The 14,377-nt window shown below is 50.2% G+C and overlaps 2 protein-coding genes across 2 annotated transcripts in view; one reads left to right on the top strand and one right to left on the bottom strand.

Moving 5' to 3' along the window:
• Positions 1-5,771: 5,771 nt before the first annotated feature.
• elob (elongin B) lies at positions 5,772-9,403 on the bottom strand. The gene is made up of 4 exons (XM_007884439.2): positions 9,264-9,403; positions 7,351-7,485; positions 7,042-7,150; positions 5,772-5,944 (listed from the first exon to the last, which is right to left on the bottom strand). The coding sequence occupies exons 1-4, from the start codon at positions 9,264-9,266 to the stop codon at positions 5,832-5,834; spliced, it is 360 nt and encodes a 119-aa protein (XP_007882630.1). The 5' UTR covers positions 9,267-9,403; the 3' UTR covers positions 5,772-5,831.
• A 1,773-nt stretch (positions 9,404-11,176) lies between these two features.
• pkmyt1 (protein kinase, membrane associated tyrosine/threonine 1) overlaps positions 11,177-14,377 on the top strand; it is a 5,332-nt gene continuing 2,131 nt past the window's right edge. Inside the window, exons 1-4 of the mRNA XM_042346504.1 lie at positions 11,177-11,556; positions 12,397-12,642; positions 13,136-13,437; positions 14,047-14,153. Of these exons, the coding sequence (XP_042202438.1) occupies positions 11,215-11,556; positions 12,397-12,642; positions 13,136-13,437; positions 14,047-14,153 (997 nt within the window). The 5' untranslated portion in view covers positions 11,177-11,214. The remainder of the gene's footprint in view (positions 11,557-12,396; positions 12,643-13,135; positions 13,438-14,046; positions 14,154-14,377) is intronic.

Genomic DNA, 14,377 nt, shown 5'->3' with positions numbered 1-14,377 from the left:
TGCTCACAGCACTGCTCACACACACACACAGCACTGCTCACATACATACAGCACCGCTCTCTCACACACAGCACTGCTCACACACACAGCACCGCTCTCTCACACACACACACACACAGCGCTGCTCACACACACACACGTAAGTGTAGTGACTGTGTGTTGAAGCACACAGTGACTGATGTCCCTGCAAAGTGATGTTTTTTTGTGACATTAAAATCTATTTAAACCCTTAATATCTTGTCAAGTGTCATTAACCTCTGATCTCTGGATTAATGCCGGGGGATTCCTGTCTTTCCCTGCTCTCTCTCTCTCGCTGTCTGTCTGTGTGTGTGTGTCTCTCTCTCTCTCACAGAGGGAGAGAGACACACATAGATAGAAAAAGTGCAGAACACACACACACACACACAGTGAAAGAGACGCACACACATACACAGTGAGACACACATACAATAAGAGAGTGAGACACACAGTGACACACACACAGTGAGACACACGAGTGACACACACATAGTGAGACACACAGTGAGACACACAAACACAGTGATACACACACAGTGAAACACACAAACACAGTGAGACACACAAACACAATGATACACACACACACAGTAATACACACAGTGAGACACACAAAAACAATGATACACACACACACACACAGTAATACACACAGTGAGACACACACACAGTGAGACACACACAGCGAGACACACACACAGTGAGAGATAGAGTGAGACACACAGTGACACACACAGTGAGAGACAGAGTGACACACACACAGTGAGACACACACACACAGTGAGACAGAGTGACACACACACACAGTGACACACACTGTGACGCACAGTGACACACACAGAGTGAAAGACAGTGACACACACACAGTGAGACACACACACAGTGAGACACACACGCAGTGAGACACACAGTGAGACACACAGTGACACACACACACACAGTGAGACACACACACACAGTGAGAGACAGAGTCACACACACACACACACACACACAGTGAGTGCTGTGAGCAGTGCTGTGTGTGAGTAGGTGCTGTGTGTGTGTGAGCAGTGCTGTGTGTGTGTGTGAGCAGTGCTGTGTGTGTGAGTGGTGCTGTGTGTGTGTGTGTGAGCAGTGCTGTGTGTGTGTGAGCAGTGCTGTGTGTGTGTGAGCAGTGCTGTGTGTGTGTGAGCAGTGCTGTGTGAGTGGTGCTGTGTGTGTGTGAGCAGTGCTGTGTGTGTGTGTGAGCAGTGCTGTGTGTGTGTGTGTGTGTGAGCGGTGCTGTGTGTGTGTGTGTGTGAGTGGTGCTGTGTGTGTGTGAGCACACAATTATTCACATCTTCTCTTCCGTTGGTATCTTGTCAGTTGCTCACAGAAAAGACATCCATAAAGTAGAAAACACTACACATTACAGCTTGGTGCGCAGTGCTGTATACTTTATGAATGTCCCATCTGCATATCTCCATCTCCTTCAGTCGGGCTCAGTCGCTGTGTGTGTGTGTCAGTCGGGCTCAGTCGCTGTGTGTGTGTGTGTGTGTGTCAGTCCGGCTCAGTCGCTGTATGTGTGTGTGTGTGTGCGTGTGTGTCAGTCTGTGCTCAGTCGCTGTGTGTGTGTGTGTGTGTCAGTCTGGCTCAGTCGCTGTGTGTGTGTGTGTGTGTCAGTCCGGCTCAGTCGCTGTGTGTGTGTGTGTGTGTGTGTGTGTCAGTCCGGCTCAGTCGGTGTGTGTGTGTGTGTAATAATCTCTTCAAAAAAATAACAATGAATAATTTGGTCGCTTGAACCCCGCGGCTGTTTGTGGGGACGTCGCTGGGCGCGATCGGCTGCCGCGTTTGGCCCCCGAAACACACACGGTCACTACACCCGACGGGCGTGTCCCGTGAAGCGCTTTGAGACGTCTCGACGACGTGATCGATATTAACGATATTGTTAATACTTAATGCAGAAATTGTCGAGCTCCCCACGAGGGGGAAAATAGTTTCACAGACTTGCGTTAGCCTCGTGTAGAAAAATAGCGAGTAACGGAGAGAGAGAGAAAGTGTGAGAGAGAGAGAGACGGAGTGTGAGATGGAGAGAGAGCGACTGAGAGAACGTGGCAGAGATAGAGAGGGAGAGACTCAGAGGCAGTTGGAGAGAGGGAGCGAGACAGGGACCGAAAGAGAGCGAGAGAGACACAGAAGTAGATAGAGAGAACGAAACACAGAGTGATAGAGTGAGAAAGAAAGAGACACACAGAGAGAGGGAGACAGAGTGAGAGTGAGAGAGTGAGAGAAAGAGAGACACACACACACACAGTGGGAGTGTGAGAGAAGGAGAGAGAAAGAGAGACACACAGACTTGGATAGTTCGGAGAGAGCGATGAATGGACAGAAAGTAAAAATTTGTTTCGACAAAAGTTTAACTCACTTTAAACGCCGTTTAAATATCTATTTCCTGGGGGTGGAATTACAGAGAGAGAGAACGAGAAAAAGTCTCGAGGGAAGACAGAGAGAGAGAGAGAGCAACTGAGAGAGAGACAGAGAGAGAGAGAGAGAGAGACACCGAGAGAGAGGGTGAGAGAGAGAGAGAAAATAAGGGAAGTAGAAAGAGGAAGATAAGAAACAGAATGACGGAGAAAAATCCGAGGAAGGAAGTGAGACAGAAAGAGGGAGAGAGGGGGAGAGAGGTGGAGAGAAAGAGACCGAGAGAGAGACTGAGAGAGAGATACACACACATACACACACATACACAGAACGAGACAGAGAGAGGGAAAGAGGGAGATTGATACGGAGAGGGGGAGAGACAGTGAGAGAGACTGAGAGAGACCGAGAGAAAGAGACCGAGAGAGACCGAGAGAAAGAGAGAGACTGAGAAAGAGAGCGCGCGAGAGACTGAGGCAGAGATACTGAGAGACCGAGAGAGAGCGCAAGAGAGATAGCACGAGGGAGAGAGGCAGAACGGAGGGAGAGAGGGAGAGTGGAGCGTGTTGAGATCCTGCAGTTGTTGAGAGACGAAGAGAGAGAAAGTTCCGCTTTTGAGCGTCGGTTATAAAGATATTTGTCACGTGTTCTGTCAACCACAGAGACAGCGTCACTCCCTCTCTCTCTGATCACGGTGACAGGTTTCCGTGTGTGCGTCAGACCACGACTGAGCCCGACTGACACACACACACACACACACACACAGAGTCGACTGAGCCCGACTGACACACACACAGCGACTGAGCCCGACTGACACACACACACACAGCGACTGAGCCCGACTGACACACACACACACACACAGACAGCGACTGAGCCCGACTGACACACACACACACACACACGACTGAGCCCGACTGACACACACACACACGACACCCACACCACACAAGCCTGAGCCCGACTGACACACACACCACCGATAACTGAACACACACACACAGCCCCTGAGTCAGGCTGACACACACATATGTAAGGGAGAGAGCGACAGGTCTGTTTATTAAGGCTTATTTCTGTTTTTAAACAAAGGACACAGTTGTTCTGTTTCAGAAGCGGTTTATTTCCCTCCCCCAGTATGGAAATCATTCAAAAAGCAAACATGTTCATGCAAAACACCCCCAGGTCAGGGTTAGAGACACAGTAAAGCTCCTCTATACTGTGTGTCCACACTCCCAGGTCAGGGTTAGAGACACAGTAAAGCTCGCATGCACGCTCCTCTGCACTGTGCGTCCACACTCCCAGGTCAGGGTTAGAGACACAGTAAAGCTCCTCTACACTGTGCGTCCCCACTCCCAGGTCAGGGTTACAGACAGACAAAGACACGGACAGATTGTGGGTGAATAATTGTGATTTTATTTCAGGTTTAAACTCTCGAGAGCAAAAAATAAGTTTTCAGCGCATCAAAAACCACAAGAAAAAACCAGGGATATGAGAGAGAGAGAATGAGAGGGAGACTGAGAGAGAGATGAGATACAGAAAGAGAAAGGGAGAGAGATTTAGTGAGAGAGAAGAGATATTGAGAGAGAAAGAGAATTGAAGAGAAAGAGATTGAGAGAAAGGAGAGAGGTGAGAGAGAGAGAGAGAAGAGCGATTGAGAGAGAGAGAGCGAGAAAAAGAGAGACCGAGGAGAGAGAGACAGAAAGAGACTGGGGAGTGGGAGGGGAGAGAGAGAGAGAGAGAGAGATAGACTGAAAGAGACTGAGAGACAGAAAGAGACTGAGAGGGAGAGAGAAAGAGCGAGAGAAAGAATAAGAGAGAGAGAAAGAGAGAGAGAGATCAGTAACAACATCAGGAATCTAAACACACACAAAGTCTCCAAACCACGTCAGGTTTGAAATCAGGTCAGAACTGACCGACCAGAACTCACCAACAGTTCGAGCTGAGACCGAGTCTCGGATGTGAGGTCTCAAAATAAAATAGTTCCAATTCGACGACACCTTTAAACCCCCTCTAACTGGCGCTCGCTCACTCTCTCGCTCTCCCGGAGAGAGGGAGAGTGAGTGACAGAGGGAGAGATGTCAAGGAAACTGTCTCTCTCTCTCTCTCTCTCTCACACACTCTCTGAGAGGGAGAGAGAGAGAGAGAGCGTGGGATGTCAAGGAAGCTCTCTTGCGCTCTCTCTCTCACGCTCTGAGAGGGAGGGAGAGAGAGAGTGTATTGTCAAGGTAACTGTCTTCCGCGCGCTCTCTCTCTCACACACACATTTTCAGAGAGGGAGGGAGGGAGGGAGAGAGAGTGAGTGTGCGTGATGTCAGTGCCTCTCTCTCTCTCCTAACACACACACACACACACACTCACTCACTCTATCTCTCCCATTAAAATGTTCTAGAGAGGGATTGAGGAGAAATGGAGAGAGCGAGAGAGACGTTGAATGATCTCTCTCTCTCTCATCCCTATAGAGAGAGGGTGAAGGAGAGAGGGAGAGAGAGAGAGGAAGGTGGGATTGAGACAAGAGTGAGGGAGTGAGAGAGGAAGGGCACAGGTGGATGGAGTGAACGGGACAGAGGGAGAGCAGAGGATTGAGAAAGACAGAACGTGGGAGGGTGGGGGGAGGAGAGAGGGAAGGAGAAAGGAGAGATGGAGAGAAAGAGGCTCCGATCCCTTACTACACAGACGTCTCATTTGGAGAGAGGAATGGAGAGAGGGAGAGAGAGCGGGTAAGAGGGTGAGAGAGAAAGGGAGGGAGGGAGGGAGAGAGAGAGAGAAGGGTTTGAGAGCCGCTGCCTCTCTCTCTCTCTCTCTCTCTCTGGACACACTGCTCATTGGGAGAGAGGGAAGGAGATAGGAGAGAGGAGGAGTGAGAGAGAGAGAGAGAGCTCCGTGCCCTCATTGCACAGACTGCTCGCTGGGAGTGAGAGAACGTGGGAGAGGGAGGGAAGGAGGGAGAGGGAGCAGTCTCTCTGCGGGTGTCTCTCTCTCGCTCGTTGAACGCACTGCTCGTTGGGAGAGAGGGAAGGAGATAGGAGAGAGGAGGAGTGAGAGAGAGAGAGAGAGGCTCCGTGCCTTCATTGCACAGACTGCTCGCTGGGAGTGAGAGAACGTGGGAGAGGGAGGGAGGGAAGGAGGGAGAGGGAGCAGTCTCTCTGCGGGTGTCTCTTTCTCTCTCGTTGAACACACTGCTCGTTGGGAGAGAGGGAAGGAGATAGGAGAGAGGAGGAGGAGTGAGAGAGAGAGAGAGAGAGGCTCCGTGCTCTCATTGCACAGACTGCTCGCTGGGAGTGAGAGAACGTGGGAGAGGGAGGGAGGGAGAGTCAGGGAGCAGTTTCTCTGCGTGTGTGTCTCTCTCTCTCTCTCTCTCTCATTGAACACACTGCTCGTTGGGAGAGAGGGAAGGAGAGAGGAGAGAGGGAGGAGGAGGAGGAGGAGAGCGTCCGCCCTCACTGCACAGACTGCTCGTTGCTGCTGCTCCCAGAATCCTGAGGCTTCATCACGTCGGGAAGTTCGGGCGGGTTTGAGAAAGCGTCAATACGTAACGGCTCGAACTGCTCATCTACAGAGAGAGAGAGGGAGTGTGTGAGAGAGAGAGGGAGTGAGAGTGAGTGAGAGAGCGAGAGTTGATATGTAACGGCTCAAACTGCTCATCTACAGAAAGAGAGAGTGAGAGAGAAAGAGAGAGCGTGAGAGAGAAAGAGTGTGTGTGAGAGAGACGCAGACAGAGGGAGTGTGAGAGGGAGAGAGGGAGTGTGAGAAAGAGATATATATATACACACACACATACAGAGTGTGAGAGAGAGGGAGAGAGAGACTGAGAGAGACACACACAGAGACAGAGGGAGTGTGAGAGGTACACAGAGGAAGTGAGGGGGAACTGCAGCAGAGAGAGAATCATAGCCACTTCCTGTCAGAGAGGATATACACACACAGACAGAGAGAGACACACACGGACAGACAGACAGACACACACGGACAGATAGAGACACACTCACAGACAGAGACACACTCACAGACACACAGACAGAGAGACAGACAGAGAGACACACACACACGGACAGAGAGACCCACACACTCACGGACAGATAGAGACACATTCACAGACAGAGAGACACACTCACAGATAGAGAGAGACACACTCACAGACAGAGAGAGACACACGCAGACAGAGAGAGACACACTCACAGACAGATAGAGACACATTCACAGACAGAGACACACTCACAGATAGAGAGAGACACACTCACAGACAGAGAACACTCACAGATAGAGACACTCTCACAGACTCACAGATAGAGAGAGACACACTCACAGACAGAGAGAGACACACGCAGACAGAGAGACACACAGACAGAGAGAGACAGACACACACACACAGAGACACACAGACAGAAGGAGACACACAGACAAACACAGAGACACACAGAGGGAGACACACAAACACACACACACACACATGCAGAGATACACACAGATAGACACACACACACAGAGACAGACACACCGACAGAGTGTGCAATTGTGAGTGTGCGAGGGTGAATGTGTGCGAGGGTGAGTGTGTGTGAGCTGAGAGGTAGAGAGAGAGAGACAAATGAGAGGGAAATACACACGCACACACACGGGGAGTGTGAGTGGGAGAGGGCGAGTGTGACTTACCCACGGCTTTGAAGGCGAGACCGATGGTGGCTGGAGCCTGGGGTCGCGCTGTCTGACTAGTGAACCCACAATCACCCAGAGACTTATCATCATCCAAAACCTGATCATCCTGAGAGAGAGAGAGTGCGAGAGTGATGAGGAGAGATTGCGAGAGAGACTGAGAGAGAGACAGAGAGAGTGAGTGAGTGAGAGAGAGAGAGACTGAAGTGTGAAAGAGAGCGACTGAGTGGGTTAACACACACGCACACACACACAGCGACTGAGACAGAGCTGACACACACACACACACTGAGACAGGCTGACAGACACCTTAAAAAGCCTCTGATCTTCTGGTTGGCGTTTTAGAATTCCCTCCACGATTTTCTTCAGCTCGTAAACTGTGGTCGATTCTTTGGCGTCTGTAAAAATGGTTGTCTTGTGACGTCTTATCATCAGAAAGACATCCTGAGGGGGAGAGAGAGAGAGAGAGTGTGAGAGAGAGAGAGCGACAGAGAGCGTGTGAGAGAGACTGAGAGAGTGTGTGAGAGAGACAGAGCGTGAGTGAGAGTGTATGTGAGAGAGTGAGAGACACAGAGAGGGAGTGTGAGTGTGTGTGAGAGAGAGTGTTTGAGTGTGAGAAAGAGAAACAGACAGACAGAGAGAGAGAGAGAGACTGAGGGTGTGTGAGTGTGAGACAGAGAGTGTGGGACAGAGAGTGTGAGACTGAAACAGAGTGAGAGACTTAACAACAATAATAATAATAATAATAACCCCGGCATTTGACCCGGCGCCTTATCACGTCTTCGAGACATCTCAAAGCGCTGCACAGGACATTCTGTAAAGTGTAGTGACTGTGGTTTCTGGGTGAAACGCGGCAGCCGATGGCGCCCGGCGACGTCCCCACAAACAGCCGTGGGGTTGAAGTGACCAAATTATTATTGTTTTGAAGGGATTATTACCCCCGAAAAGTGATTCCCCCAATCGCCTGACAAGCGACCGACTGCTGGTAAACAGGTGTGTCTGTGTGTCTGTCTGCGTAGGTGTGTCTGTGCAGTAAGGAAACTCGCCTAAGGTGTCGCCCAGACCTGACCCGCCCGGGAATCGAACCCGGGTCCTCTGGCTCGCGAGGCGAGGGGTCTAACCCCTGAGCTACAGGTGAGCATTGGAGTCACACCTAACGAAAGGTTATTTTTAAGTGAATTATCTCTGTGAGAGAGAGAGAGACAGAGAGAGACAGACAGACAGAGCAAGAGACGGACTGAGAGACTGAAAGAGAAACTGAGAGAAAGAGAGAGAGGGGCAGTGAGGCAGATGTTTTATTATCAATAACTATAACAAACAATAAGGTTTATTATGTGACAATGTTTATTAAATCTTATCCCGTTTCTCTCTTGTGTTTTAACGCAATTAAGTTCTTTTGATTTTAAATTAAATTAAAAATCCATATTATTTTCTCCCCTTTTTTTTCCCTCCACATCCGGAGATCTATTGATTAACAATATTATCGCCTAATAATATGTGGTTCGAGCCGTTCACGTGAGTGAGACACGAATGAAAGGTTTGTAAGTGAATGATTATGATTTTTAAGGTTTTTTTTTTAAACTGTTACCGTCTCTCTGTTTCCCTCCGTTTCTCCCGGAGCCAAAGATTTATTAGTATTATATTTCATTATCAATTTTAATGTCTTTTTGAGGTTATTTTCTCTGTGTCTCCGCTGTGTGTGTCTCTCTCTCTGTCTCTCTCTCTCTGTCTCTCTCCAGATCCAGAGATTGATTATCATTCTATTTCAAGTAAAATTATTAGGATTTAATGTCTTTTTGCTGTGATTTTCTCCCTATTTCTCTCTCTCTCTATATATATATCTTTCTCTCTGTCTCTCACTCTCTATCTCTCTGTCACACTCTCTCTCACACACACTCTCTCTCTGTCACTTTCTCTCTCTCTCTCTCACACTCTCTCACTCTTTCTCTGTCTCTCACACTCTCTCTCTCACACTCTCTCTCTTAGTCTCTGTCACTCTCTCTCTTTCACACTCTCTGTCTCTCTCTCTCTCTCTCATTCTCTCTCTCTCTCTCTCATTCTCTCTCTCTCTCACTCTCTCTCTCTGTCTCTCACACTCTCACATTCTCTCTCAGTCTCTCTCACACTCTCACATTCTCTCTCTCTCTCTCTCTCACTCACTCTCTCTTTCGGGGATTATTGTTATTATTAAATATTGTAACAAACGATGAGGAGAAACTCACCATTTTCTTGGTTTCTGTTGTTACTGATTCTCCTCCCGAGTCCTCCGCAATCCCACAATCCTCCGCCCGAGTCCTCCGCAATCCCACAATCCTCCACTCCCCGCCTCCCAGTCCTCCAACGTCCCACCAGTCCCGGACAGTCCTCCTGTGTCCCACAATCCTCCTCTCTCACCACCGCTCCCCTCTTGCCGTCCGCAAATGCGCCTCTTTGTCTTCCCGGGTCCTCCAGTGTCCCACAATCCACCTCACCGTCAGCCCAGAGCCGCTCTTGCCTTCCCCGCGCCCTCCTCGTTTGTTGTCACTTGAGCCCTCCAACATCCCAAGATGCTCCGCTCGGTCCTCCTGTGTCCCACAATCCCCCGCGGTGCCGCCGTCTCGCTGACAGTTTCCGGCGTGTCTGAGTTTGTGTATTTTTTTGGCGGGGAAACAAGAGAAGAAAATAACACAGAGAAGAAGAGAGAGAAACAGAGAGAAAGAGAGAAGGAGAGAGAGAGAAGGTGAGAGAGAGAGAGAGAAGAAGAGAGTGAAGAAGAGAGAGAAGGTGAGAGAAACAGAAGGTGAGAGAGAAACAGAGGGAGAGAAAGAGATAACAAATAAACAGAGGAGAGAGAGAGAGAGAAACTGACTGTGAGAAACAACAAAAATAAATAAACTGTGTCGTAAGACACAGAGAGAGTGTGTGAGAGAGACTGAGAGAGATATAAGAATCGCACTCCCGGGGGGTGTGACCCGGAGCGCCCGATCACGTCTTCGAGACGTCTCAAAGCGCTTCACGGGGCGCACCGTCAAGTGTAGTGACTGTGCGTGTTTTGTGGGTGAAACGCGGCAGCCGATCGCGCCGCCCGGCGACGTCCCCACAAACAGCCGCCGGGGGTTCAAGTGACCGAAATATTATTATTGTTGTTATGAAGGGATTATTACCCCCGAAAAGTGATCCCCCAATCGATCGCCTGACGAGCGACTGACTGCCGGGGACACAGGCGCGTGGGTGTGTGTGTGTGTGTGTGTGTGGGGGGAGTAAGGAAACTTGCCTAATGTTTTGTCCTGTCCTGTCGGGGAATCGAACCCGGGTCCCCTGGTTTGCGAGGGGAGGGGTCTAACCCCTGAGCTACAGGGGCTGTGGGGTGTGGGGAGGGGTCTAACCCCTGAGCTACAGGGATTGACTTCACGTTTATATATTAGACGTCTCAAACCATTTGATAAGATACACAGTCAAAATATTTTTTAAATATTTCGCAGAATCACAGAATTATACAGCACAGAAGGAGGCCATTCGGCCCATCGTGTATCTGCCGGCTCTTTGAAAGGAGCTGCAAATCAACCCCACTCCCCCGCTCTCCTCACCCCCCCCTCTGTTTCTTTTAACAACTATTTTAAATCAGTGTCCTCGGGTTCCCGACCCACCCACCAGTGGAGATAGTTTCTTCTTGTTCACCCTATCGAATCCCCTCATCATTTTGAAAATTATTGAGTCTTCTCTTAACCTTCTCTGCTCCAAGGAAAATAATCCCAGCTTCTCCAGCCTCTCCTGTAACTTTATTTATTTACACTACATATTATATATTTTAAGTATGTATTTGAGACGTCTCGAAGTTGTGATAAGGCGCTATTATCAAATGCAAGGATTATTATTGTTAATATAAATTATTATTAATGTTAACTGTTTCTCCTCTGCAGGTTTGGCTTGGAGACAGACAGGCAGACAACGATGTCTCGCATGGAGGGCAAGTGGTGATGGATAAACAAAGCGAGACAGTCAGAGAGAGGGAGAGAGAGATAGACAGAGACCGGGAGACAGGCTGAGAGAGAGAGAGAGAGAGAAAGACTGAGAGACAGACAGACAGAGAGAGAGACAGACAGACAGAGAGAGAGACTAACTGACTGCGATGTCTGAGAGTGAGAGCGAGCGGTGACGGAGAGACAGAGCGAGACGCCGAGAGAGAGAGAGTCGATGGGAGATTCCCCTCTCTCCCGCACCCCGCTCCCAGTTCCCGCCTATTTCCGCCAGGCCGACGAGACCTTCTCGCTGCGGAGACGGGGCGGGGCCGGGTTGGGTGGCTCCGGCCTGACCCCCCGGCCCCCTGTCAAGGCCGCCCCCCCCTCCAGCCGGCTGTTCCCGGGGCGGTCGCGAGCCTGGAGCCAGCCCCGCCCCCTGAGCGTCTCGGCTCGAGACGCCCCCTCGCGCTCGCTCAGTGGGGGGCTGTACGACGAGAGTAAATCCGAGCTGTACTTCGAGCAGTGCTTCCTGCGGCTCTGTCGCCTCGGCCAGGGCAGCTTCGGGGAGGTGTTCAAGGTCAGTGCGATCGATAAGCCATTCATAACCATCGCTGATCAGTAACTGATCAATAACTCTGAACTGATCAATACGCCACAACTGATCAATAACTGATCAATACCCCATAACTGATCAATGACCCGTAACTGATCAATATCTGACCGATACCCCGCAACTGATCAATAACTGACCAATACCCTGTAACTGATCAATAACTAATCAATACCCCCACAACTGACCAATAACTGATCAATGACTAATCAATGCCCCATTACTGATCAATAACCCGTAACTAATTCATTATTAACCAATCGATAACAGATCAGTAACCAATAACAGATCAATAACTGATTGATAACCGGTCTGTGTCTGTCTCTCTCTCTCTCACTCACTCATTCACTCTCAGTCTCTCTCTCTGTGTATCTCTCTCACTCTCTCACGTTCTCTCTGTCACTCTCTCAGTCTCTCTCTCAGTCTCTCTCTCTCACATTTTTTCTCTGTGTGTGTCTCTCACTCTCACGGTCTCTCTCAGTCTCTCACTCTCACGTTCTCTCTCTCATGTTCTCTCTCTCTGTCACTCTCTCTCAGTCTCTCTCTCTCTGTCACATTTTCTGTGTGTGTGTGTCTCTCACTCACGTTCTCTCTCACGTTCTCTCTGTCACTCTCTCTCATGTTCTCTCACTCTCTCTCAGTCTCTCTGTCCCTCACATTTTCTCTCTGTCTCTGTGTGTATTTCTCTCTCTCTCTCACTCTCACATTCTCTCAGTCTCTCTCACTCTCACGTTCTCTCTCTCACGATCTCTCTCTCTGTCACTGTCTCTCAGTCTCTCTCACTCTCACGTTCTCTCTCTCTCTCAGGTCCGAAGCCGGGTTGACGGGCGGCTGTACGCAGTCAAGCGGTCGATGGAGCTGTTCCGGGGGGAGCAGGACCGGTGGCAGAAGCTGGAGGAAGCCCGGAAACACGAGGGTCTGGCTCCTCACCACAACCTGGTGGGTTTCGTCAGCGCCTGGGAGGAGCGCGGACGCCTGTACATCCAGACCGAGCTGTGCGAGGGCAGCCTTCAGCAGCGAGTGGAGGAACGAGGCACGCTGGGCGAGGGAGAGGTGGGTAGGGCTTCCTTGAAGAGTCTCAGTGAGAGAGAGAGGAGAGACTGAGAGAGACAGAGAGAGAGTGGGTGAGAGAGTGAGAGAGACAGAGGGAGAGAGAGGGAGTGAGAGGGGGTGAGAGAGGGTGAGAGAGACAGAGAGAGAGAGAGTGAGAGAGAAGGAGTGAGAGAGACTGAGAGAGAGTGAGAGAGACAGAGAGTCTGAGAGACAGAGAGAGTGAGAGAGACAGAGAGAGAGGGAGTGAGAGAGGGAGTGTGAGAGAGGGGGTGTGAGAGAGACAGAGAGAGTGAGAGAGACAGAGAGAGTGAGAGAGACAGTGAGAGAGACAGAGAGAGGGTGAGAGAGCAGAGAGAGAGTGAGAGAGATAGACAGAGAGAGTGAGAGAGACTGTGAAAGAGCCTGAGACATCTCGAAGGCTGTGTCAGATGCAAGTACTACTACTAATAATTATTAATTATGATTAATTATTATTAATGCATTGATGATAAAGGTTTGGGACGTCATCACTGACCTGCTCCCTGCCCTCAAGCATCTACACGACAGAGGGGTGGCCCATATGGACGTGAAGCCCGCCAATGTCTTCCTCTCCCACGCTGGCGTGTGCAAGCTGGGCGATTTTGGCCTGCTGCTGGACACGAGGGAGAGGGTGAGGGAGAGGGCCACGGAGGGAGAGAGCGAGAGAGGGAGTCGGGGAGAGCGAGCCGAGCTGAGCGAGGCCCAGGAGGGAGATCCCAGATACATGGCCCCAGAACTGCTGTCCGGAGTGTATTCCCGGGCGGCTGATGTGTTCAGGTCAGAGGCAGAGAGAGCGAGAGAGAGCGAAAGTGTGTGAGAGTGTGTGTGTGAGAGAGAGAGAGAGTGTGAGAGAGAGCAAGAAAGTGTGTGAGAGTGAGAGAAGGGAAGAGAGAAAGTGGGAAATCAGTGTTAAATCCTATATTTTAGCACAAGCACAGTCGCACTCACACAGATGTACTCTCACACACACACACTCACACACAGACACACACTCACACACAGAAACACAGACACACACACAGACACTCACACACAGACACACATACACACACTCACACACAGAAACACTCACACACACAGACACACTCGCACACATGCGCCTGTATCCCCAGCAGTCAAGCGATTGGGGGATCACTTTCCAGGGGTAATAATCCCTTCAAAACAATAATAATAATATTAATTTGGTCGCTTCAACCCCCGACTGTTTGTGGGGACGTCGCTTGGGGCGATCGGCTGCCGGGTTTGGCCCCCAAAACACACACAGTCACTACACTCGACGGCGTGTGCCGTGAAGCGCTTTGAGACGTCTCGAAGACGCGATCGGGGGCTCCGGGTCACAGCCCCGGGGGTTATCGTTATTATTATTAATATTAAATCCTCTCACAGTTTGGGAATGTCTATTCTGGAGATTTGCAGTAATCTGGAGTTGCCGAGGAGCGGAGACGGGTGGCAGAGACTCCGACAAGGCTACCTGCCCCTAGAGTTTGTGTCAGGTTAGTGTGACACACACGCACACTCACACACGCAGACACGGACACACACAAACTCACAGACACTCACACACGGACACACACACAGACTCGCACACGGACACACACAAACTCACAGACACTCACACACGGACACTCACACACGGACACTCACACACTGACATTCACACACAGACACTCACACACTCACCCACAGACACACACACATACTCACACACATTTACACA

The sequence above is a fragment of the Callorhinchus milii genome, unplaced genomic scaffold, assembly GCF_018977255.1.
Source record: "Callorhinchus milii isolate IMCB2004 unplaced genomic scaffold, IMCB_Cmil_1.0 Scaffold910, whole genome shotgun sequence".
In the NCBI taxonomy this organism is placed as follows: Eukaryota; Metazoa; Chordata; class Chondrichthyes; order Chimaeriformes; family Callorhinchidae; genus Callorhinchus; species Callorhinchus milii.
Note: the sequence above shows the minus strand (reverse complement) of the source record. Positions and strands in the feature narration are given on the sequence as shown.